This window comes from Hyposmocoma kahamanoa, unplaced genomic scaffold (assembly GCF_003589595.1).
Source record: "Hyposmocoma kahamanoa isolate Upper Pololo Valley unplaced genomic scaffold, ASM358959v1 120, whole genome shotgun sequence".
NCBI classification, from domain to species: domain Eukaryota; kingdom Metazoa; phylum Arthropoda; class Insecta; order Lepidoptera; family Cosmopterigidae; genus Hyposmocoma; species Hyposmocoma kahamanoa.
In genome coordinates, this window is record NW_020653415.1 from 1,868,098 (window position 1) to 1,895,047 (window position 26,950).

General features: G+C 37.4%; 1 protein-coding gene across 2 annotated transcripts; it reads left to right on the forward strand.

Annotated features, from left to right (window-relative positions):
• Positions 1-146: 146 nt before the first annotated feature.
• Positions 147-26,738, forward strand: LOC113240086 (SWI/SNF-related matrix-associated actin-dependent regulator of chromatin subfamily B member 1-A). Of its 2 annotated transcripts, XM_026477295.1 has the most exons (8): positions 147-261; positions 4,066-4,256; positions 4,885-5,047; positions 11,852-11,999; positions 15,189-15,400; positions 16,745-16,921; positions 18,258-18,396; positions 25,201-26,738. In XM_026477295.1, exons 1-8 carry the CDS (start codon positions 181-183, stop codon positions 25,290-25,292), a joined length of 1,203 nt encoding a protein of 400 aa, XP_026333080.1. In that variant the 5' UTR covers positions 147-180; the 3' UTR covers positions 25,293-26,738. The 2 variants fall into 2 exon arrangements, with proteins under 2 accessions (XP_026333080.1, XP_026333081.1); XM_026477296.1 differs by lacking the exon at positions 25,201-26,738 and having other exon boundaries at positions 18,258-18,404.
• The last annotated feature ends 212 nt before the right edge of the window (positions 26,739-26,950 follow it).

The window sequence follows — 26,950 nt, forward strand, 5'->3', positions numbered from 1 at the left end:
TAATAATGTCGAGCAATCTTGATTAACAGGAACAACACTACGCACTGACGCCGCCATTTTGACAGAAAGCTTACCGGTTTTGTAATCATGAGGTGTTGTTTGCAATTGTTGTGGATATTTTAAAGGAATTAGTGGAAATCTGTGTTTATTTGTGAAACAGAATTAAAGAAAAAAATTAAAATGGCTCTTAGAACGTACGGCGACAAGCCGATAAGTTTCCAAATCGAAGAAGGAGGTGAATTTTACTGCGTCGGATCGGAGGTAATTAAGTTTTACAATATTTATCATATAATTGTTGGTTTATTAATATTTTAATATATTTTGCGAAAATTCTACATTTTCGTGATTGTTTCAGTCCTATTCGAGATATCACTATAAATATAATATTGTTTGAAATTTAGAAACGATATTGTGGACGTCGGCATTTGCCTAGTATTTGCATCATTTAGTGTGAAACGTTTGAAAATGAGATACAAAATGAGAAATACACAAACCTACATAAACTATTGATAACTTACATAATATTATTTAAAGTTAAGGAGTAGATGGCTCTCCCAGACATTGAGATCAGCCCAAGAGTTAATTCTGGAACACTCTGTTCTGGGAATGAATTCTGATGGCATGCTTCCCAAACAAAACTTTAAAAAACTTTACCAGGAAGAATTTCCAACTAGGGAGGACTGGGAAACTAACAGTCTCACTTGGAAGGACGGTAGACTTCTAACCATAGACCCATTGTTATACCAATACTGATGGGTCTGTGATGGGACCCAACGTATGTTGTGGTATACACGGTGTGATACCCAGGCTCAGCTACAAGCTGAACATGGAACAACACTCTTTGCATTTCAGACCGAAATGTATGCCACAATTACTTGTGCGGATTAGAACCTGAAGAGAGGCTATGTTGACAAGCATATGTACATAAATTCAGATAGCCAAGCGGCTCTACATGCACTAGCCTCAGTTACCAAAACATCGAGGATTGTGAGAACTGTATAAATATACTGAACACTCTCGGGGAAAGTAATACAGTGGTACTGCGCTGGGTTCCAGGCTACTCTGACATGGAGGGTAATGAGTCAGGGGAAGAACTGGCAAATGCTGGTGCTAGGGAAACCTTTATTGGACCCAAACCCTTCATAGGGATAGCATACAGCCTGGCAAAGCTCACTCTGCTAAATGAGAGCACACACCTCTCCCGAGAAGTGTGCCTACAAGATAAGGGTCTTGAGCATTCAAAAGCCCTGATGTCTGCCTACAGTGCCAAACACTGTAGAGAAACTCTGTCATTGGACATGAGAATGGAATGGCATAAGAATGCTCACTAGAGCTTTAATAGGGCAATGTGGCTTAAACAAACACATGTCAAATATTGGAAAGAGAGAAAGTAGAGAATGTAGATTCTGCTACACAGAGGATGAAACTCCTGTTCATCTACTCACCCAATCTACCCCCTGATGGGCGTACAAAGTTCTGTACTGGGAAGGCACATGTCACAACCAGAGGACATTAAATCTGTCGGAGCCAGGAAAGTCCTTCAGTTTTTCAATGCTGTCGGCCTTGGCTCTGCACTGTAATTAGTGGTGATCACAATACATGATGAGGGGATGCATAGGCCCTGAATAAAGCCACCTTAATAATAATAATACATAGTATTGGTTCATAAAATTCTAAAACACTTCTGTAGTTTATGGCCTGATAATCTAACCCTTAATCAAACTTCTAACCGTCTGACTTTGTTTCATATGTGAAGTTCATGAATGGGTTTCAATCAATCATTGAATATTTGAAGCTTCTTGTCGAAATAAATTAATGGGAATTAATATTTCATTCTGAAAATAATAAAGTTAGACAGTTACAACCTTTGAGACAAGTTTTTTTAAATATCAAATGATGGGATGTACAAGTCGTCCTCCAACCTATCCATAACAGTTGCAGTGTCACTCAGAGCTTTAAAATACAAAGTTCTGAGGAGCACTGCCACTGCACCCGTCACCTTGAGACAAGTTGACAAGTCCCATGTGCCTGTAATTTCACCAGCACAGTTACACCTTGTGAGAGCAGAGACTAAATTCTACCATGAAGAGGATGACATTTCTCTGCATCTCTTTATCCAATGCAGGCAAAGGAGATAAAAACAATCAATGTCAAAGGGAAGTCTTCAGTTCTGTAACACTGGTGTTCTCGGGTCTAAATCATAATTAGTGGTGATCATAGATCAATAGGCAATTGGTCAATAATAAAAAATTAATGTTAAATGTGGTTAGAAAAAATTTAAAAAGGGAGAGAGAAAGCTATGATTCAATCATTGACTTACAAATAAATGGACGACGGGTCTAATACAAAAACCACGAAAAAAATGTCCCAAGTCAACCTATTCGAAATTTAAATTGTTATGTCATCGCAGTATCGCGCTGTCCGTAGAACAAATGAAGGCTAAAGCGGAGTGTCGCGCTCTGTATACGATTTTAGCGCCTTACAAGTGCGGACACTTTTTAGCGCGGACCCGACGTCCATATAATTGTAAGTCAATGGATTCAATCAATATTTTTGTGAAATAAATAATCATTTGTATTTTAAATTAATAAATAACATGAAAACTGGTTCATTTTTAATCAGTAATTGGACATAGTTATGCAAACAAGAACCAACCCACACCTCAAGTGAAATTGAGTTATGTATTTAGGTAGAACACCAGACGTGTCCATTACCCGCTCACAAAAATCCTGGCAATAGACAAAGCCAAAACGGGGAAAATAAAAGTCCTTCAGGGTACCAACCCTAAATAAGTAACTTTTTAATAGCTCAAAAGAACCATGCTACTTAATTCCATATAATGTATTTTTAAAATAAGCTAAATGGATCCATGTCACGTCACACTGAAGTACTATAGACCTTTAGCGTTTTTATTACGAAAACTAGAACATGGTTCTCGTTAACTAAAAGTTGCATAATGTTTTCTATTTATTGCTATATAATATAATAGTTTTCATATATAACTCACGTTGTTTGTCTCTATTAACTTACCTATTTATTTCTTCACACTGTTTTTACAAAAATCTAATTATCTCGAAGGTGACATTTTGTGAGTTGGTTCTAGTTTGCATAACTATGTCCAATTATGCAAACACCGTACATGATGACCTTTCCATGTTACCATGTGTTTTTTCTCTTAGTCATTTTTTGATTAAAAACTAAAAAATTTGGAATTAGGACTGTATTGTCAATCAAAATGTAAAATTTTTGCATGTAGTAGTTTTGCTCGAAATGATGTCACTCGCTCTGAGTTCACAAATACTGCTGTTTTTGCACAGCAATTTATATTTAATTACATTTAAACATAGTTTTAAGGATTTAAAAAATTTTGTTTAAATAAAATAGTATTTTTCTTAGCTGCATTTATCCATTATGGTTAATTTTAAATACTTTGTGAAAAGTTGTCCACATCTCTATTGCTGGTTGCAGTGATGAAGGCTGGACAGGTCCTGACTGAAGCCACCCTAATAATAATAAAGAAAGAATAGAACAGAATTTTTGGAAACGTCTAACTCAAAATTTTTTTCTTCAATTTGTAGAAGATATTTTCAAGATTTTATAACTCAATCTGTATGAATTGTACTTTAAGTACAAAATTATCTGCTTTGTAACATCAATGGAAGCTATGAAAGTTTTGACATTAATTGGAAAATTCGCACTCAACTCCCTCGATTCAGTCAAATTAAAAATCTAAACAGGCACTTGGGTGACTTTAAAAACTGCATTTGATAGAGTCAAATGCAGTTTTCAAGCTTTCATATTAATATAAAAAAGTAGTAATTAATAGGCCATTATTCACTGAAATGAGCCTTCAAAGATACTGAGGTGGAATATTCCTAACATAATAATTTGATAAAAAAAATAAATGGATGCTATTTTATCAGGAGGATTATGATAGAAAGTGTATAGACTGACGTCATTATCCTGGCCACCCTGTATATAATGTTGACACAGTATATGTATAGACTTGCTGGGACTCAATACTTATTTAATTCATAAAATAAACTTATAAGAAATTACTTTCAGGTTGGCAACTACTTACGGTTATTCCGTGGCTCACTTTACAAAAAGTACCCTGGCATGGTGAGGAGGACCCTCACTAATGAGGAACGAAAACGTCTCATTGATAATGGCTTGGGACCTCATGTGCTGTCAAGTTCTGTTTCACTGCTGAAGGCTACAGAAGTTGAGGATATTATTGACGGAAATGATGATAAGTAAGTTGATGAAGTTTCTTTCATCACCACCACTGCATCGTCGTTGTTGTAATCAGCTTTTTATAGTGCTCTGGTGGATTGAGCTTCATTTCAAAGTTCAGCCAATAGTGGCAAAACTGCGACTCACTGAATGAAATTGCTGTATGTCCTGGATTTATAGCTGGAATGTCAATCATCCTAGCATGATAAGAATTTAAAATGTTTATTGGTACAAAATTATACATTGTCATTGAGACATAGGGTCGTATTCCAGAACTCTACTCAATGCTCAAGTCAGGACTTTAGCAGACTTGAGTATGATTTCAAGCACTGGAAATACGACCCTAATGGCTAGGACTTGAGTATGATTTTCAGGGCTCACTGGAATACTCAAGTCTTGACTTGAGTATTGAGTAGAGTTCTGGAATACGACCCATAGTTTATTACTAATAAACAAATTAAATGGTTTGGACTTGTGCCACCCAAGCACCTCCAGGAAGGAAGGGTCTGCTGATGACACAAGCCCACACCTCAATTGCACACATTTCATCTGTGTGGGAGAAACAACCACCTTTACCACTCTAGGTTGTCACTAGTTTGTGACTTTTGTGACTCAGCCTTTTTAATTAATTTTTACAACTTTTTTCAGATACAAGGCAGTATCAGTCAGCCAAGAGTTGGCAACTCCACGAGAAAGCAAGAGTAAAAAGCCACACAACCCAGCATGGATGCCTGTAATGCCAAACTCTTCACACTTGGATGCAGTGCCCCAGGCTACTACTATTAGTCGGACTAGGGTGCATAATAAGAAGGTAAAAATTGCAGTAGAGGGTAGATTGTGTATATTGAATGAAACTGTGATGTGTCAGTAAAACTCTTATAATATTACAAAAAACACTTATCAAATAATTGCGTAGTTATAGTTATTATTATAAACATAGATTTCTCTAAATGGGGGGTGACGTCACGGACGTCTGTGTTGCAACTTGCAGTTTTGTGTCTCGCTCGTTTTTTCTCTGATTAAAAATAATAAACAGATCCTATCTCACATAATAACCACATAGAAAGAACCGTCACAGTGTCAGTGTCTGTGTAGTATTACAAGTGCGTAGAAAGTATGGTGTATTACGGAATTAAAACCACTTTCATATCAATAGTATATATCATCACCATTATTTATTAAACGTATAAGGTACCTCAAAGACAACAAAAAAATTAAACACCGCCAAAAAAAAAAACCAAAAAGTATTTGTCCTAACTCAATTAAGTGCAGTGACCCCTCGCGGATCATAACCGTACTCATTAGCGAGTCCGCTGTCTAACGTTTATAAAAATATTTGCGTTCGATATGGTGGTTAAGTGCAGTGCGTGTTACAAATTTATTCCAACGCTAGAGGGCGCAAGTGTCGCTTGCCCAATATGTAAAAAATCCTACCATAGGGATTGCGTAGGAGTTCAAAAAAATAGCACCGTACCGTCATCGTGGGCCTGCCCGGATTGTAAGGCCAAGTTGCCTAGGAGTAACCACGACAACACTCCTGTCAAGATCCAAGACGCTCCGAAAGGCGCGGATTCTGAGTCGCTACGGCTATCTGACACCGAGGAAATTTCGCAGGAGACAAGTCTCGCATACGAGCTCCGCGCTTTTCGCCTGGAAATGTGCCGGACTAGGGAGGAGCTAAAAGGATTACGCCAAGATCTATTCGAGCTAAGATCGACAGTGCGCTCCTGCGAGAACCGTCTGGATAAGGTGGAGGAGACGGTTCAAACACTATTGGACGCACGATTGAGTGGGACCGGAACTGACCCCGGAATCGCTAAGGTAATCCTGGCGCTCGAAACTAATGTTGAGAGACTTCAGCACGACATAAACGATCGCGACCAGGAGCTGCTGCTAAACGAGGTCGAAGTTAGCGGTGTTCCAGAAGAGAATGGGGAAAATCCGATCCACGTCGCGCTAGCCTGCGCCGCCAAACTGGGCATGAAGCTGGACGAACGTGAGTTGGTAAGCTGCGTGCGCGCGGGCGCACCTCGGCGCGAAGCGGGCGCGCGGCCGCGACCGCTGGCCCTGCGGCTGGCGCGCCGCGACACGCGGGACGCTATACTGCGCGCGGCACGCGTGCGGCGTCACATCACCACAGAGGGTCTGGCATTGAAGTCCGATCCCAGGCCCTTCTACATCAATGAGCGGCTCACTCCGATAAACCGGCGTTTATTCTACCGCGCGAGACAAGCAGCCGGTCGGCAACAGTGGAGGTACGTCTGGACCAAAGACGGCAGGATTTACTCAAGGAGGGACGCCGGAACCCCTGCTCACCGAATCCGCTGTGAAGCGGACTTGGTGAAGGTTTTTGGTCCAGAAGTTGTTTGTTCCCCGACTACAGAGACCGGATTATAATATGTATCATAATTATATTTTTTATGTTATTTTTGTATGCTCTGTTACTATTTTTAATGTGTTGTCACGTGTGCGGCAGTGAGTTTTTCGCAAAACATTCAAAAACTATTTACATACTATATACACTTACCTTATTTTACATTCATTTATTTTTATACTCGCACAAATTTATTCGTTCAGCTACTTACAAATCTACAGACACACAAACTTTACATGTTATTTTTATTATATATATACACTATCTACTGTATTTTTACAAACATAATTGTCAACAAGCATTTTACAACAATTATGTTAATACAAAACTAAACATGCAAAATAGATACGGACTCGGACAGACATACCTAGACTCCAGGAGGGACTTATTATTATATTATCTCACAATAACTGCGACGGCCTACAACTATTTCATTGTCACCTATAAATTGCTCAATACAAAAATTTACTTTAATGTTCACTATAAATATTCAACTTAAAACGTAAATTTAAGTTAGGATTATTAAATGTGGGCTCATTAGGTACACGCCATGACGAATTTATAGTTGCAATGGATCGACACGACGTCGATATTATGGCAATTAATGAGACGTGGTTGAGAGAGGGCGAAGAGGGCCGCGCGCCGTCGGTACCTGACTACCGGTTACGTCATATTCCCCGACCGTCCGCTGTGCGCTCGCGAGGCGGTGGGGTCGGTTTTTATATACGACGAAGTATCGTTATTCGTGTACTACCTCATCCGCCGGCTCCACTAGTTGAGCAAATGTGGCTATGTGTAAACGTAAACGGGATAAAGTTACTGGTAGGAACTGCATACAGACCTCCGTGGCTTAGTGTGGACACGTTCACAGATGCTCTTGCTGAGAGTTTGGGTTGTTTCTCATGGTGTACCGGTGTGATATTGTTAGGAGACTTTAATATTAATCTATTGGATCAATCAGATAGCAATACCAAGAAGATGCTAAATTTTTTTAATTGTCACTCGTTGAACCAATATGTGACTGAGCCCACGCATTACACAGAATTTAGCCAGACTCTTATTGACACTGTAAGTACTGATATAGAAAACAATGTTATTGTACACGTCGATTATATACATGAACTAAGCCGACATGCGTTTATCACCTGTGCACTAGACATTATGAAAGCAAAACCACCACCAATGAAAATAGTCCGTAGAAATCTGCTAAACATTGACCATGAACAGTTTTATATGGATCTGTCTACCGTAGATTGGATGAGTATAAGTCACTTAGAGGATGTAAATGACATGGTGAGGCAATTCAATGCTGGAATTGTCGCATTGTTTGATACTCATGCACCACTTCGGGCATTATACGCTAAGCAGCACCGATACCCTTGGATCACATACAATGTCAAACAGCTTATGAAACGTCGAGACGAGGCACATGTAGTGGCACGAACCGAAGGCAATGACTCGCAAAAGACCTACTACAGGGAGCTAAAAAAAATTGTTAATGAAGTGTTATCTACTGAAAAGAAGGCTTACTTTGACCATTATGTAAACAATCAAAAAGATGCTAGGGTATTATGGACACACATAAAAAATAATGTCAACATAAAAAATAAGCCAGAGGTACCGGTACATATTTTTGACAATCCAGATTTGATAAACGACCATTTCTTAAATGTACCCGGTAGTGCACAGGCTGCGTTATCAGACGAGACGTATTTTCTGGATAGTTGCAAGATTTCCACAAAACTAACTTTAAAGACAGTGGACGAGTTTGAAGTGTTGCAAACTGTGCGATCGCTTAAGTCGAATGCGGTCGGCCTTGATGGAATATCACGGGACATGTTACTGTTGTCTTTGCCTATTATACTACCAGTTATTACAGCTATGGTGAACAGATCCATTGAAACGAACACTTTCCCAACAGATTGGCGACACGCAGTAATAAGGCCTATTCCTAAAAATAATAACCCAACTACCCTAAAAGACATACGGCCTATAAGCATATTGCCTTGCGTGTCGAAGGTCCTGGAAACTATTGTAGTCAAACAAGTCACTAATTTTCTAGAAAGCAATAAACTTCTTCCTAATGTACAGTCTGGGTTTAGAAAAAAACATAGTACGACAACTGCAATGGTCCAAGTTGTTGACGACATTCTATCCGCGCAAGACAATGGTCAGGGCACATTGCTGACGCTACTTGATTTTTCCAGAGCCTTTGACTGCATAAATATTAATATGTTATTAGTAAAATTACACTTCTACGGTTTTAGCCATTCTACTATCAAGTGGTTTGATAGCTATCTGAGAAATCGGACTCAGTGTGTCGAAATTTCCAACCAGTCTGGATCAAAGCTGTTGTCTAGGTCACGTGACGTCATGCGCGGAGTGCCGCAAGGTTCTATTTTAGGCCCTATCCTCTTTATCATCTACAGTGCAGATGTGATAGATCATATTAAATTTTGTAAATATCATATGTACGCTGATGATATACAGATTTACATATCATGCAAACCAGGTGATACTCATGCAGCCGTGTGTAAGTTAAATGAGGATTTAGAACGTATAGCTTCATGGTCGGAATCAAATGCGCTAGTACTAAATGGTAATAAATCAAAATATATGGTGCTAGGTACAAGGCAACAAACAGCGAAAATTACAAGTTACAGAATTTCTCTAGCGATCAGGGGTGAAATTATTGAGCGTGTAAGAGAGGCTCGTAATCTTGGTCTCCTTATGGATGAACAGCTACGTTTTGAGAAGCATGTGTCAGGCGTCATTAGAAATTGTTTCTATAGATTAAAAGTGTTATATAATATAAGAAATTACCTTAATGAGGCCGTTCGAATCAAATTATGTGATTCACTGATACTCTCTAAATTTAATTACATGGACATTGTGTATGGGCCACGACTATTACAGCGCACGCAACAAATGATACAACGAGTGCAAAATGCATGCGCGAGGTTCATCTTTAACATACCATCACGCACGCACGTAACCCCTTACATGAACAATGCAAATATTTTAAAAATGAAGGCGAGAAGAGATCTGCACCTAGCTACACTTCTGTTTGGGGTCATAAAATACAAAGTTCCGCCTTATCTGGCCGAGAAGTTGATGTGGTCCCGCGACGTAAAAACTGCCTTCACCAGAGCATCAGCTTGGTCGCTGGTTCTGCCGCGCTGTCGCACTACCGCATTCCGCGGTAGTTTCAAATTTGCCGCAGCGAAAATATGGAATGTTTTGCTGCCGCCGCCATTACGTAGTCTGAAATCAGTGCATACGTTTAAAAGCAAATATAAAAAACATCTGTTAGATATCCAAAATAATGCAGTTTAAGTTAACCTGGGCACTTGCCGCACTGTTTTCGACTAAAGGTGTTGGTCCGCGGCAGTAATCGTTCTCTTTGCTTTATTTGCGGGATGGGACACGTGCAATATGCGCCTATATGGAGATAATAAATTTGGTTGTTTGTTCCTGAAAAATGTAATTAGTTATTGACTTTCTTATTATCGCAATTATATTACTCAATTATAGGTATGTATACTATTTCATTCTCATACTATTTAATTAAAATTCTATTCAATATAAAATAAAATTGTGTATGACATTTTTTTTTTTATTATTGATTTTTTTATTATGATATTCTACAATTATTGTGATAAAAATGGTACGTACCTGTTATGGTATAGGAGATTGCATGCTATTATGCGTAGTAAATACCTACGACGACGGAGGACGAAACTTGTTTACAACGCAACGGAGTAAGTTGCATTAAACAATACAAACGTGTGATCAGCGATGTGCCGGTTGTCAAATAGCGTCCCCACCCCTCCCGTGCGTCAGTCTGCGCGTCTTTTGTCTAACCGAACTCGGAGCGAACGAGTTGTATAATTTTATTTATTATGTAATTACGTAACCACACTATAAACGCACACAGTAGGTATATTTATATATATATATATATATATATATTTGCTATATTTAAGTACTTTTGCGATCTATAATATAACACACAGCATTAACACAACGTACAAAGAACACATACGCAATTATTTAAGTAGTTTATTTTATTTTGTGACACACACGTCCGTCACTCATCTCAGCTCAGGGCTCATTGAAAACCAGCTCCACAGTCAATTGCGGCTGTGGCATAAGCTGAATGAAGTCCTTTTGCATACGCCACAACCGCACACATGACAGTACAACATTTGTAGTTGTTATATTTAGTATTTTTTGTTTTGCTCTTTGTTTGTTATTGTCTTATTTCATTTTATTTTAATTTTGTTTATTACGTCTTTTTGTTTTGTTTTGCTTGTCTAAGTAGTATCAATATTTTTTTTTTGTATCTATGTGTTGTGGCGTTGCAATAAATGTCTATTCTATTCTATTCTATTCTATTCTAAATTTAAAGGGTCAGAATCAACTGCGGTAACACTGCTAGTCGGCTAGACACATAAACTGTCCTCAGAACGAAAAAGGCACATCTGCTGTATAAAGTACGCATAGTTGTGCCCTTTTTCGTTATGAGGGCAGTAAAGTGGAATGTAGGTTGATTATTGGTCTCTAGACAATATTATAGGACTATGGTTAGGTAAATCGTATAGATTTAGTATTATGGGTAAATCCTATAGTGACCTGGTAAATAATGAATGTGTTTTTTTTTTCTGAAACGAATTTTTGTTTTTGCTGATTGAAGAAATATTTTCATGGACTTCTCACAGATGGCGCTAAAAAGTTATTAAAAACAAAAAACAACAAGCACTTAGAAGAATTCCTAAGGTCTGGTAAGGTGATTCGTTCCATAGCTCAGTTGGGAGAGCGTCAGCCACGATATGGTGAAGGCGCTGGTTAGAATCTAACCGGATCGTATGAACTTTTCCTTGTGATCAATCTTTGTATTAATAATTGTAATGCACAATGTTGTTTTTTCGTGAAATAACCATGTTCAAGTTTTTCCAGCAAAGTTTTGCTGCTAAGGTTGAAACTCGATGGTTCCACTGATGTGGTAAATAACATTGTGTCATTTTGGTGACATACTGTGTCAGATCTTTATAACAATAAACTGATCTCCGACTGGAAATTCCCTCTACTATGCTGTAGTAACGAAATTTATTCCAGAGGCCACTATCCAGAACTCCAAAATGAGAACTTATTTTAATATAAGTTTACTAAGTTTATTAAATTGGACCATCGGGAATCTTTTTCATGACATTAGTCATTTATGAAATTTATTCTTTTCAGGTGCGAACATTCCCCCTCTGTTTTGATGACACGGACATGACGGCGATGTTGGAAAACTCATCGCAAAAGCAAATCTTGGTCCCAATTCGGCTTGACATGGAGATCGAAGGACAGAAGCTCAGGGACACTTTCACTTGGAATAAGAATGGTTAGTTTTAATATTTATTTATTGAATACTATGTTTTGCTATTATGTTTTTTTTTTTTTTTTGTGAAAGTACTCTACTAGTTTGTCATTATTAATATGAACACAAAGTCCAGGGAAGTACTGCCACCTTACCTATTTATGTCACCAAGCAGTAATGTCAGCATTACGGTCTTCCGGTATTGAAGGGTAAGGGTGCTGGTGAAATTACGGCCACATAGGACTTGTCAACTTATGTGTCAGGGTGACGGGCGCGATCTTGCGAGTTAAAGCTCTTGAGTGGCACTGCAACTGTTATGGACAGGCGTGTAGGTTACCTTGAGACGCACAACTTGTTCGTCCCGTCACTTGATATAATAAAAAAACGAGAAACATTTGTACGGCGTTAGTTTTAGAGTCGAATTTCTGCTTGCAATTTTTTTTATGATATAAGCGACGGGACAAACAAGTCGTGCGCCTGGTGTTAAGCGACACGCCTATCCTTGACAGTTACAGTGCCACTCAGAGCTTTAAATCTCGAAAATGAAGGGCACTGCCACTACGACCGCCACCGTGAGACATAAGGTTGACAAATTCCATGTGCCTGTAATTTCAAAACAGGAACGCAGTAATGGTCACATTATTGCTTAGCAGAAGTAGATGAGGTATCAGTTCTTTCCTGGACGAGCTCTGCTTGTATCAGTCCCTGAACGCTAGAACTTGGGCTTTTTCAAGGCTTATTCGTTAAATACTAACAATCTCCCTGGAATGTTTTTTTTGTATTATTATTTTATTTGCGATCGGCCGCCAAGCCATTAGCGAATCTTTTCCACGAGATAAGACGTTTTTGGTGGAGCGACCGTTGCCGCACCTCCACACTATAGATGGCATGGCCTCGCTTAAGCCGTTTGACCATACTAGATGGATCTAGAAGTTCCACGATAAGTGGGTTCGGGTGACAGGACAGACGTTCTTTGTGCGTAGTTTTATGCCGGTCGATCTCAGCAGCTACCGATGACACGTTTAGATGATCATTTATCTCTTCATTACGAGTGAGAACCAAGGGGCATTGACTATTTATTACAAAGTATATTACTCTTGCTAGCCACACCCCACAGTTGAATACCGTATGTCCAAATGGGTTTTAAGACTGAGTTGTAGATTAGAATTTCTTCCTAAGAGCCAATGTAGGTTACGATATTTGAGATTGACTTCATCTCTTTTTCGTTTTATGTGATGTTTCCATGTGAGAAGGAATGTGTTACTAACATCATAAACGACAACTTTTATTCCATGACTGTTTATTTTCATCCAAAAATAAAAATATTTAAATAAATCACTCTGAACGGTGATAACTCTAATGCAAAACGCGGGTGTCGTCGGTGATGACGTTTTCACGTTTGAACAGACTATTTTACTACCAAGTACAGATCTAAATAGTGTCAGATTGTACAAACAAGATTTCATTTTTGGTATATTTATGGTTATTAAGATTAATTAATTTTATTTATTTATTATTTATTTATCATATTTAAGATTTCTCATAGATGGCGCTACGGCTAAAAAGTCGTTGGAAAGAACCAAATACAAAGACATGAGAACAAATACATAGAAAAATTCGTGAGATCCACCGTTTCGTCCCGTGGCTTGGTTGGTATAGCGTCTGGCACGGTATGCTAGAACACGTCGGTACGAAACCGACCGGATCGAAGGAATTTTCTCTGAGTGTTCGATCTTTGTATTAATAATTATAACAAATTAGTGGAGTAATTTCACATAAAAAATAATTGAATATCTATTCAATAAAAAAATTATAACAGTATAACAATATAAGTCACAGAACAAGTTGTTATGTATTGGTTGGTCAAAATTGTTTATGGTGTTAGTAATCTAGTCCTATAGGCGAATGCTCCGGTGAAGGAGGCTACCGAATTTTACAAGTGTTGCGCAACGAATGCTCGGCTCTCCTCCCTCACCCCCTGTAACGCTCGCTTTTGAACATTACATTACAACCGCATGCTCGCTTTTGAACGTTACATTACAACCGCATGCTCGCTTTTGAACATTACCTTACAACCGCATGCTTGCTTTTGAACGTTACATTACCACCGCATGCTCGCTTTTGAACGTTACATTAAAACCGCATGCTCGCTGTGTGAAGGAGCACCCTGAGGTTGTTAGTATTTTAAAAATTCACCCCGTATGTAGGTGTGCATGCTACATCATCGACGTCATTCTTTTTCCATGAGGTGAGAGTTTTTTTAATGGTTAAAATAGGTAGGTCAAACGCGCACCTATTTAACCATAAAAAAAAATTCAATCTGACTGGACTGTAAGCGTGTCTACTGCCTAGAAAAATTTTTGATTTTAACTAAAAAATGCTATACAGAATAATATAGTTTGAAAAACATACGTGAGCGGCGGCTGTGTGTATGTGTCCACCTGTCGGTCAGTATTTTAATTTTATTTTATACTCTGTATGCCATACAAAATGTGCATTTTTCAGTACTTCAATTGGACGTAGTTAAATAAAAAGGATCCAATGCACATCTAGTCACTTTCGAGATATGGCAGTTTGAAGTTTAAAAATGTTTCTTACTCTTGTTTTATTTTCACATGTTATAATGTCATGTGACTCCAGCAAAAAAACCAACATTATAAACATAAATAAGATATTTTTTTTGCTGGTTCCTAAAGCCTAACCTCGATAGACTTTAGGAACCATTTGGTATATATAACTATTTTTTTGATAATTTTGTGGATTGGATCCTTTTTGCTTAACTACGTCCAATTTACGGTAAGACAGTGGTGGTCAAAATGGATGATATTTATACATATATTTATACATATATACATTAAACGGTAATTCTCGGACTAGTGTTCACTACCTAATTTTGGCAATTTTTATTATTTCAATATTCAAGTATATTATCGTGTAATTATTAAATAATATTTCACGATATAATTGTCGAATATTAAATAATATTGCATAATAAAAAATCGAATACTTAAATAATAAAAGTTGTCACGGATATATTAGATAGTGAACACTAGTATGAGAATGACTAAAAATCTGATGATTCTGCTAACACAAACGTGTATTCCAGGCTGAAAATAGCCATCTGCGGTGACACTGACAGATAAACATTGCCACAAACAATAAAACTATCTCTATATCATTAACCCATTAAAAGACCACTATGATAAATTTCAGAATCAATAATAACTCCAGAACAATTCGCCGAAGTCCTCTGCGATGACCTGGAACTAAACACCAGCACGTTCATACCTGCCATAGCGTCGTCCATTCGACAGCAAATCGAGGCGTTCCCCAGTGAACCACCAGCGATCTTGGAGGAACAGAGTGACCAGAGAGTGGTTATAAAATTGAATATTCACGTTGGGAATACCTCTTTGGTTGATCAGGTGAGATTTCAGTTTCTTGTCATCATTATCACAGAGCAATTTAATTTAATTAGTTTATTTATTGCACCATGTTATGTACATAGGTACAGACCTTATGTTAAGTACATAGAAAATATATGAACTCAGTGGGACACCATGTGACAGGTTTATACAAATTGATCATCTAAATATTGATGTAATATAAATAATAATAATAACAACGCACACACTCAACATAGCTCCGCACTAGGGAAACCCTGTGTCGCGGGTGCCATGGACACACACATAGACAACCACAAATTACACCCAAACTCACGAGAGAAATAAATGCCTACATTTATTTCTCTTCTTCACTTCAGCCGCAGTAGCGTCCTGAAGGACGTAATTACATTGCGTACGTAGGGCTCTGAGCGAGCTTTGGGTATAGCTGGCCCACAACTGCCTCTGGCCAAACGGTTACCATTGTTGCCACGCAGAGGTCCCAGGTTCGATTCCCGGGCTGGGAGAAATATTTGTATGACCTGCGTGTTGAAGGACGTAATTACATTGCGTACGTAGGGCTCTGAGCGAGCTTTGGGTATAGCTGCCTCTGGCCAAACGGTTACCATTATTGCCACGCAGAGGTCCCAGGTTCGATTCCCGGGCTGGGAGAAATATTTGTATGACCTACATTTATTTCTCTCGTGAGTTTGGTTATAATTTGTGGTTGTCTATGTGTGCGTCCATGGCACCCGCGATACGGGGTTGCTATAATGGACGAAAATTGAAAAATTATGTAATGTAATATTTAATTACCGATGAAATGTGATTCCGTTTGTTTTGTAATTAGATGTTTTGCTGGTTTTCCCACATCACCGAAAGGAGCAGCCACTCATAGTTAGGGATATTATCTTTATTACAATTAATTGATACATAATATTTTTGGAATATACGGAGACGTACACACAGGTCAGTTGTTGGCGCTGTACTATTTCAGCTTTCTAATTTGTGATTTGAGCGCAAACGAGAGTTGATATTTAAGGGTGATATTAGTACCATTTGACTAATGAGTTGGCCCTTATTTCGTCTCTATTTCTGTAGGGCTAGCACGAAAGGGCGCGACTGGCGCGAGTGCGACATAAAGCGCGGGATACTGCTATTCTCGCATAGATATATCGCGCTTTATGTCGCTCACGCGCTAGTCACGCATCATCGGTGCTAGCCCTGCTGATTATATACGCGATGATTTAAATATATTTTTTTAAAGTAGTCCGATTCTCTATTCTGTGATAGACTTATCAAACTTCAATATGGTTTTCTCATTCTTGCTTAGGCATTAATATTACATGGAGGATATAAGGTGATATTTAAAAATATACGTTTCAGGTGGAATGGGACATGTCGGAGAAAGAGAACAATCCTGAAGAGTTTGCAATGAAGCTTTGCTCTGAACTGGGTTTGGGTGGCGAGTTCGTGACTGGCATAGCTTATAGCGTACGCGGACAGCTCGGATGGCACCAGAGGACTTATGTTTTCAGTGAAGCCCCATTGCCCACTGTTGAGGTAGGCTATTTTCTCTCTGACTAGGTAATGTAATAATAATGTGCTAAACCACCACACCTACTGCCTGGTCTCGAAATTAGAGAATTCCCAGAGCAACGTAATTCTCTCAGAGCATCCAGAACTAATATAGAAATGGTAATTCCAAAATTGGTCCTACAGGGAATCGAACCCGGGACCTTAGTAGCAGTAGAGCTCCTTGTAAAAGAGTTCGTCCAGGGCGGTGTTGCCACCTTACCTATTTCTGCCGCCTAGCAATAATGGGAACATTACTGCATTCCGGTTTGGAAGGGTAAGGTTGCTGGGTGACGGGCGCAAGCAAAGCACTGAGTGGCACTGCAACTGTTATGGGTAGACGTGTCGCTTATCACCAGGCACATGACATGTTCGTCCCTTCACTTGGTATTTATAAAAGAAAAACCTCATCCGGCATCATGTTTTTGTACGTTCACTATCATTAGTTCACACATTATGCTTCGTACTATTGGGCAAGGTCTCTTCGAAATCGAGGGATTAGGTCGTAGTCTGCCGCGCTGGTTGATGGAGAGTCCACACGTTTTTCAAGAGATCATCTTCGACATGCAGGTTCAATCACGACGTTTAGTCACAGCACAGTCTTCCAAAATCCTTTAAACGTTGATTAGATTTAAATTTAGATTTATTTATTATCTTGTAAATTTTACATTGTTATATACATATAATGTACTCTAAGAATCGTTACAATAAGTATGTTACATTAAAAAAAAAATTAGAAAAATGATGTGTTAGCATTGTAGCAAATGGTAGGCTGTTGTTTCTGTCTGCCCCGATGTGAAAAGGGCGTCGAGTATTTTATTTATAATGTATGTATGTAGAAAAAGAAAATTGTAACTTCCTTCGTGGCCGAATGGTTACCATGCCGGACTGCCACGCAGAGGTCCCAGGTTCGATTCCCGGGCCAGGAGAAATATTTGTATGGCCTACATTTATTTCTCTCGTTTCCCTATTGCTTAGTGCCATTTTGCTTAGTTTTCGTTTTTCCGTAAATTTCAGTACAAACCACTGTTTGAATCACTTAAGTAATATTAATAATGCTTATTTCATTCATATACACATACAAAACAGTACGTACTTTAAATTTAAAAAAACTTGCTTCTATGATTGCGTGTACGTGCTAGTTATATAAAATGTTTTAACTCCCGAATCCCAAATGACACAACAGTTTGTGTTTTGGGATTCAGTGTTCCTCCGCTCACTAGCGATCACTAGGTAAATACAGTACAACCAAGAAGTAAAGTTAAAAGAAAACGTTAGATGTATGGTGGATGATGACGAATAACCCAAAATGTCACCTCCGCAGACGCCGTTCCGCAACCCGTCCGAAGCCGAGCAGTGGGCCCCGTACCTGGAGACGTTGACCGACGCCGAGATGGAGAAGAAGATCCGCGACCAGGACCGCAACACCAGGCGCATGCGTCGCCTCGCCAACACCACGCCCGGTTGGTAGATCCCCTTTAGGGCTGGCTCACACGACCGTTTTTTGAGTCTGTGTGACATCGCAACTGCTATTCCGATTTAGTGCTATATTAGCCGATATTAGCTTTTTTGGCGTCATCAACTCAAATTTCCGAACGGCATTTAAATCGGTCGGTCCTCAACAGATATGCATACATTTTTAAATTAGCATAAAATCGAATTGTAACTTTTTTATACAAAGTATATGGGCATCAAACGCTTCTGGAATGACAACTATTTGCCAAGTTTTACTCAAATCGGCTAACGGAAAGTGGGTGAAATTTAATAAACCGGGTTCATCAGGATTAGAGGTGGACTATTTGTTGCGAATTTCAATGGCACCACTACAGAGGTGCGGTACCTTTCCAACACAAAAAGAATCGTCGAAATTCGTTCACAAATGTCGGAGTAACTGAGTAATATATGTATATTGAAAATTCAATCGAATTGGAAACCTTATTTTTTATGTAAAAATGCAATTTTACCGGTCGTGACGAAGCTCAAAATTTGAATTTTAGACCTGTGTCAAAGGTCATCTTGTTAGTAGTAAAATGTTATATTGTAAAATGGGCAAAACTATGACAAAAACAAAAAGGAATAATAAATGATATTCACATTGCTCTGCGAGGAAGAGGATGTTACTTTTACCAATTTATAATTTATGCTATTAAAATTGAAGTAAGGCATAAATTTAAATGCTCGGAGACGCAGAGAAAAATGCGCCACGATGCTCTGAAGTCGGTCTCAGGGATTTGCAATTTATGCCTTGTTTCAATTGAAATAGAATAAATAATACATCGATAAATTTAACGTCCTCTGCCTTCCCGTCTATCGGTTTGCGCCGCAATGCAGATTTCTTTAAGATTAATCGAGGCATGAAATTCCAGAAAATACGAATTTGCAATATACATTAGTTGCGATGTCGCTAAACTCGAATGTACTTTGTGTATTTTAAAATTACAATAAACTGCAAAAATCATACGAAAATGCGTTTTTCAAGCGTGGAACATATACGGGGTGGAACCAAAAGGTGCAACCATGTCGCTTTTTACAGCACAAATGAACGTAACAGACGATTTTGATGGATAAATGTCATTGAACTATTGGCAATGAAACAATTGTCTCGGACCACCTGGCCGACGCAGTGTCGTGACCATGGGGCCTGTAAAGTACCCGAAACGTTGACTTGTTTGGAAAAACTAATAAAAATATATAAAATATACAGTATACTAATCGCAAAAAACTAGGAATTCCAATGAAAAATGTTTGGTTCACCAAAGATTTAATTTATAGGCATTTCACTACGTGCAAAATAGGACTCAAAATGTATACGCACACGGCAGAATTTATAACTTTATGGCATTGTAAATTTTAATAGCAGTGGAGCTCCTTGTGAAAAAGTTCATACGGGGAAGTACTGCCACCTTACCTATTTCTGCCGCGAACAGTAATGTGAGCATTACTGCGTCCGATCTTGAAAGGTAAGGGTGCTGGTGAAATTACAGGCACATGGGACTTTTAAACTAATGTCTCAGGGTGACGGGCACAGTGGCAGTGCCCCTCAGATCTTTTTGCGATTTAAGTTCTGAGTGGCACTGAAACTGCTACGATCAGGCAAATAAATTCTACCTAAATGCGGATACGCATGCGTTTTGTGTTCAATTTTCTACGTGCTATGTATCTGCACTCGGACCTTTGTATTTTATATTTATGGAAATTCATTTGTAGCTGAAAAATGGTATCACCTTTTTGTGGCAACCTGTATATGACTTCGCTTGTATTTCCTTTAGGATGGTTTTCAAATCTCACTTTTGGAATAAAATTTCGTCGTTTATAAATTATCTAATGTCATGTATTTAAAGAATAGTTTAATGGGTATGCTACGGTATTAATTTTACGTCGGTATTATGGCAATAACTTCTTATTATAAGAGCTTTTCTAGACCACAAATAATTTCCGAAAACGAAACACGTATTCTACTCGTTATTCTGAACCAATTTTTCTATGGCGACCATGGCGAATTATCAAAAAGACCAGAAAAACCACATATAAAAAATCATTCAAATGACAAAAAACCTGTACCAAATGTGCTAATAATCTTCATAAGGCATATTTCCCCGACAAGAAAAAGTGAGAAACTCAAGGGGTTGCTCTTTGTAAATAAACATTTGTCCAGATTTAACGTTTAGAATTATCAGACAATCTTAAAGAGCTAACAGGTCGACCAAGTACCCAGAAGCTGTGTAATAACTTTTAGTATAAAGTTTTTGTTGATCTATAGTTTTGAACCTCGTGAATGGCAAATTAACGAAATCTTATTATAAAAGCGTATACTTAAATGAATTTGTAACCTTGTGAAGACAATTACTGTCAAGAACAGCCAGATTCACAGTCCTCGTTCTCTCTCACTCATTCCATCAACCCATAGAAAAATATTAGTTGGTATTTAATTTGTATACCGTTCGTATGACGTGTAGAATACGTGGTTTCGACTTTATAAACATGTAGTATGGAAGAAGCGAAAGCAATAAAATTTTATGCGAACAAGAAAATACTTAACGAAACCGAACAAACTCAACGTGTTCAATAGTCACTGTTAAAAATCCTAAAAGTAAATTAAGCGTGGTAAGCTCAATATTTAAGGGGAGTAAAATTTTTTTTTCCGTATTTACTTTATTGCTTTCGCTTCCATTCAACATGTTTATACAGGCTGTAACAAAAGTGTTATCAAATTTCTGCTTATATTTATGAAAATTAAAAGTATTTAAAAAACCACACTAAATACCCACGGTTTAACGGCAAATATTATTTACAAAAGTTGTTTTTTTATCAAGATTATGGTCACCACCTAATATATCGTCGTCCTTATAACGAATGGAATAATGACGGAAAAAACTGTACATTTATACAGTAGCATTTTTAATTAGAGGTTTGAATTAGGAACTGGCGTTTAGTCAGTTGTTATTTATTGATGAAACAATAATAGTGTTGCCTCACTCACAATTAGAGCTATTAAAAATCCGACTGTACTTCGATTTAAAGTTTGATTTTATGTGTAGTTTGTGATACAAGTAATTTAAAATTGTGAGTTATGTTCATTCGTGCTGTAAGGGACAATAATGGTCGAATATTTTTGTTACCCTGTATACTACGGACGTGGCTAAAGTTTTTTTGGAAAGGTCTTTTAATACCCTATACAAAAGGTTATTTCTAAAATACCTGTAAAGTCTCATGATGGCGTTGCTGTTATTAATACACTTTCTTCTATAGTTTTGAAACAAAAGAACATCAATTTTTTGATTCCCCTGCTGTATTGTTATTTTATTGATTTGTATGAGACTAAAAAAGTTTGACTAGAAGGATTTGAAAAGTCATATAATTTGGTAGATGGTATCGTGTGCGATCTCGTGTACGAAATTTGATCGTATTTTGGATAGTAACATATTAATGATGAGTATTATTAATAATAGTGACATTTATCTAAATTTTAAAGCTACAGAATTACACGATCTCAAAAACTATTTCGAGACTGTGCCAATTTTTCAAAATGATGCATGATCAGAATTTTCTAAAGATTCTGAAAAGGTATAACCATTTCAAAAACAATAATCTGTTATGATGACCTCGGTCAGAGATTATTTATTAGTTACCTCAGTGGCCTAACGGTTGACACTGGGCGTTGGATGCAGTCCCGGTTCCGGTCCCGGGTTCGATTCCCGGTAGGACCTTTTTGGTAAATGAAAATGTCTAAATTGGTTCTGGTCTGGGTGTTCTGAGAAGTGTCCCAGAGTGAATTCCGTTGTTCTGCTACTCATAGTACTGTAAAGTCCTAGGTTTGAAATCAGGTTATTGATGTAGTTGTCTGGCACATTTTAAAATACAATAATTGCTAGCAAAATTTTTCAAAACGAATGCTATCTTGCCTACGCATCTGTCGTCGCCTCACGTTCGGTAGAGATAGCAACAATATTATGAAATACCTAAAGCGCCTGGGAAATTTTAATGACAGCAATAACACGGTATGAGATTTACGAGTATATTAAAAATAATCCTTAGCCTTTTATAATATGAAGTTTTTATAGATATTTAGGTACTTAATTTTTTATTAACTTTATTTAATTTATGTATTTAAATAATTTTATATAATAGTTATCTTTTTAAAATAATTAAAATGGTGTTACAATTTTAATAATCTTAACGACTGATGATTGATTTGTTCATAATTGTTGTATAACATGTTTTTATTATAAAGTTTAAAAGGATAGTCTTTTTGAGGCACATTTTAATTTATTTTTTAATCATATTAAAATAAAAACTGAAGCTGCCTTTAACAAGTACAATTCTAGCAAAATGTTGTATATTAAAATGCAATGAAATTTATAGGGAAAATACAGATTTATATAATGTTATATTCTTTCGGAGGAATACACTTACAACACGAGGTGCGTGCAGTCATTATGCAAGACAAGCGAAACGCCTGTTTCGCCTCTTCATGAGCTTATCTTAGTACATTTCAAATTGCAGATGAGAGGTAAAGAAACTTAAGTGCTAAATAATAATGATGACAACAGAGCGTTTAAAGGGAATGCGGCACTTAATTAGGCATTTAAAATCAGACTAAAGGTCAAATAAAGTATGTTAAATAAAAAACAAACGACTCTAGGATTTAATGCTTTTTACCATTGTGTGATTTATAACATTCTAGACAAAGCATGGTCGTGGGTACAAATCCCTCCAGGATGAAGAATTTTTTCTATGTGTTCGATCTTATTAATAATAATAACAGAACTAGTGGATTCACAAAACATCTCAATAATACATTTGGTAAAAAAGCGACTTCTACGTCAGCTAAGGCACCTGTAAAGTACCGGCTGCATTGAGAAGGTTTTTCAAAAATCTCTCGCTAGATGTCACTAGCAGCGACGAATGCCGAAAGCCAGTACAAAGATTTGATGAGATGAAAAATTTGTATGTGTCCGATCATTGTATTAATAATCATTCAAAAGCAATGTTGATAAAAACTCTAAATTTCAAATAATGGACTCCTCCGTCCTTTACCTCTCACCTACAGCGTTAATAGTTGCGTTAAATAATTCTAGTACAATTTAATATTATACTTTTGTGTCTTTATCTAGTACATTATTTATAGCATGCATATTAATAACCCTTCGGTACAATTGGTGTAGTTTCCCGATCGGTCCACTTTCACTATTCGTCTACTTTCCCGATCGGTCCACTTGGTTTTCCCGATTCGTCTATTTCCCATTTCGTCTACTTTCCTGTTTGGTATACCTTTCAATTTCGTCTACTTTCCCATTTGGTCTATTTTCCCGATCGGTCTGCTTTCTCGTTAGTCTACTTTAATGAAAAACCTACTACTAAAAAACCGACCTCAAAAGTTCGTGGAATTACATCTATTTACCAAGTTTTATTGAAATAGGTTACCGGAAAGAGTTTGCTACCCTTAGAGATGGAATATTTTCTTCAAATTTAAATGCACCACTACTGATTTAACCTATTTCCAACGAAATAGAATAATCAAAATCAGTTCCCAAATGCCGTTGAGTTATCGCGTTATTGTCTACTTGATTTTGTTTTTTCAAATCTTGGTTAACGTAAAGCGGCCATGATTATAAAAAATGTACTCCATGACAATTTGCAATTATGCAATTACAAACTGCCTTTGAAAATTTGTAAAACGAATTCTTTTTTTGTAAAATTTTATTAACTTGAAAGGTAGACTATTTGGACAAGTGGACCGATCGGGAAGGTAGACGAAATGGGAAATGGACGAATCGGTAAAGTGGACCATTTGGACAAGTGGACCGATCGGGAAAGTTGCCGAATAGTGAAAGTAGACCGTTTGTACCGAAGGGATTAGTAACGTTTTCTTTACTAGTTCAAATGGAATTCATTATTTACTATATATTGGAGGACAACCGAGCAAAGGGGTCAAATCCGGTAGTTATTATATTCTGATGTTCCGGTTCAGTGCTCCCTTTTAACTCCTCCCAGACCCAGCAAACTGCATGTGGTAAAGCGTTAAACGCTCAGTATACATTAAAATGTATTAACAGAAATCCCGTGCAGCTTTTCGGTAACTTAAACATGTTTTATATTAAGAATCTTGACCTTGAAAATAAATCTTATCACATGACTGATCACATGAAGTCTAGTTAATTTTTATATATAAGTGTTAATATTAAAATGTATACAATATTTTTGTTTTCCTGGTCAAGTTGTAAAAGTAAGTGGACTGTTAAATTTCTATCACAATTAAAGAGGTTTTTGTTTTAAAAAAAAACAACTATTTGACTATCATTTCGCGTAACCTTTCATCGTGCCAAAATTTGGTTTGCAATGGGTGATTAAAATGACAATCTGCTTACCATCGTATATGTTTTGGAATGTAGCATTGTTTAAGTATATTTTTAACTCGTAAAAGAGAATTGTTTTTATTAATCATGTTGAATGTCAAAGATGTATTGTTCAAACCACAAGTTAATGGAAAATATGTTTTATTTCCAAGAATATAAAATTTGTAATTGTTATTATAAATATGCAAAACAGTAAAATATATATTTTTTATATACAATTAATTAACTTATATATTTTGATATATGTGCTATGGACTTATCAAGTAATGTAAATAACGCATGTTGAAATTGTACCTTAGTTAATTATTAGTTATTATGCTAGTAAGTTTTCTGTTAATTTGGAAAATTAGATGTAGTTGGTCAAGCTGCATTCCAAAATGAGAGTTATAACATGTTGTTTTCTGGTGACAGATGTGTCAATGAGTCGCGCAGTGAACCGGCTGATTCGAGCGGACGAGGCTCTGTTCCAGACAACCCCGGAAAAGAGGAGGAAAAAAATTTAATCACCCAATGCTGCATCAACTTTGTCAACCCGCTACGGCCCCCCTGATTACATTGAAACATATTTATAATTATAATCAATATTCAACGCTGACGTCTATAAGAGCGATGCCACACGGGCGCTGCCGCAGTGCCATACGAACAACGCGGTGTCGCAACGTAACTCCGCTTAGACGTTTATTATACTACTCAATTTCTAGGGTCCTGCGTGAAGGGTAATCGTGGTTTTTGTTAGGCCCTAACTCTGAACGCCAAGGTCGGGCACTCCCGCCGGGCACTTGTACGTGTTACTATCATAGCGCCATCGAAATTTCAAGTAAAACTTTAAAGCCCTCGGCCCGTACATCCCTATTATTTGTTTTTTTTTTTTAAATAAAAGAACTAGCTCTTGACCACTACCTAGCTCTGGAGCAAAGATAGGATCTACGATGGAACGAGCTTGCCCAGAAGATGCCTATTCGAGTTGTATGAATTCGGAAATATAGACGTATTATTTAGTCTTTATGATCATTTTCCATAAATATGTATATTATATGTTTTTGTACGTCTGCCAGGCAAAACAAAACTTCTTTTCTGTATTTCACAGCATGGAGGTTTTAATATTCTATATCGACAGGCAGTTAATATCAATCAATTTAAATACAACTGATGCCGGAAACATCCATTTTGTTTTGGTTTATTGGTTAATGGCTACAATAGCTTTATATCAGTAGCACATTTGTTCTGATTGTGTGGATCGCGGATAGACATCTATTATCCGCAATTAAATCGCAAATAACAGTGTTGCCGTGGTGTTGCCAGAGTCGTTGAGTCGAAAAGTACATATCGTTACAAACATGCAGACACTGACAAATATGACCATCTACACGTGGAGCCAAATACGGCTCAATTTATATACGATATTGTACATAGCTTAATGGACTAGGATTTTAGGATTAATTGTACTAACTAGATACGACATCGTAAAGCTTATTAAGCCTTGTACGGATAACAGCGCATCAGACTACACATTTTTGTTCGAAAATCGCCTCCAGTGCAACAGAACAAGATACGTTAATGTGTAGCTTGACGTGCTGTTGACTGTACAATATCGTTACAAAAATTAGCTTCTATTCCGTTCCGCCGCAATATAAATTGATCCTAAGGAGTTAACATAATGAATATGACTATAGTGTGAACGGTTTACTTGCGTATTTGCCTATTCGGCACTTTTGATGTGCGTCGAGCATCGAGTATGTAACCAGAAATAGAGACGCAATAAGGACCAAACATTCCTGGTAACTCATCCGTGACACATCACTTGTAAATATCAATTAGAAGAAAGCTTAATTAGTATAGCACCAACAACTGACCTGTGTGTACGCCTCCGTATATTCCAAAAATATTCTGTATTATTGTAATAAAGATAATATCTCTAACAATGGTGTGCTGTTCCATTCGGTGGTGAGGGGAAAAACAGCAAAACATCCAATTACAAAACAAACGGAATCAAATTTCATCGGTAATTAAATGTTAAATATGTCATTTTGCAATTTTCGTCCATTATAGCAAAGCTCAAGTTAACTGGTCGATTTAAAGTGAAAGAATTGACGAATTTCGAATTCGGCCAATCGTAGCGCAGTTGTCACAGTAATGATATGGTAGAATAGTTTTCAAGCAA

What these genes read in the sequence shown, in the direction of transcription:
- LOC113240086 (XM_026477295.1), top strand. Translation starts at nt 181, where the DNA reads ATGGCTCTTAGAACGTACGGCGACAAGCCGATAAGTTTCCAAATCGAA. An exon ending in TTTACTGCGTCGGATCGGAG is followed by an intron (nt 262 to 4,065) that starts GTAATTAAGTTT and finishes AATTACTTTCAG; the next exon opens with GTTGGCAACTACTTACGGTT. An exon ending in CCTCGCCAACACCACGCCCG is followed by an intron (nt 18,397 to 25,200) that starts GTTGGTAGATCC and finishes TTCTGGTGACAG; the next exon opens with ATGTGTCAATGAGTCGCGCA.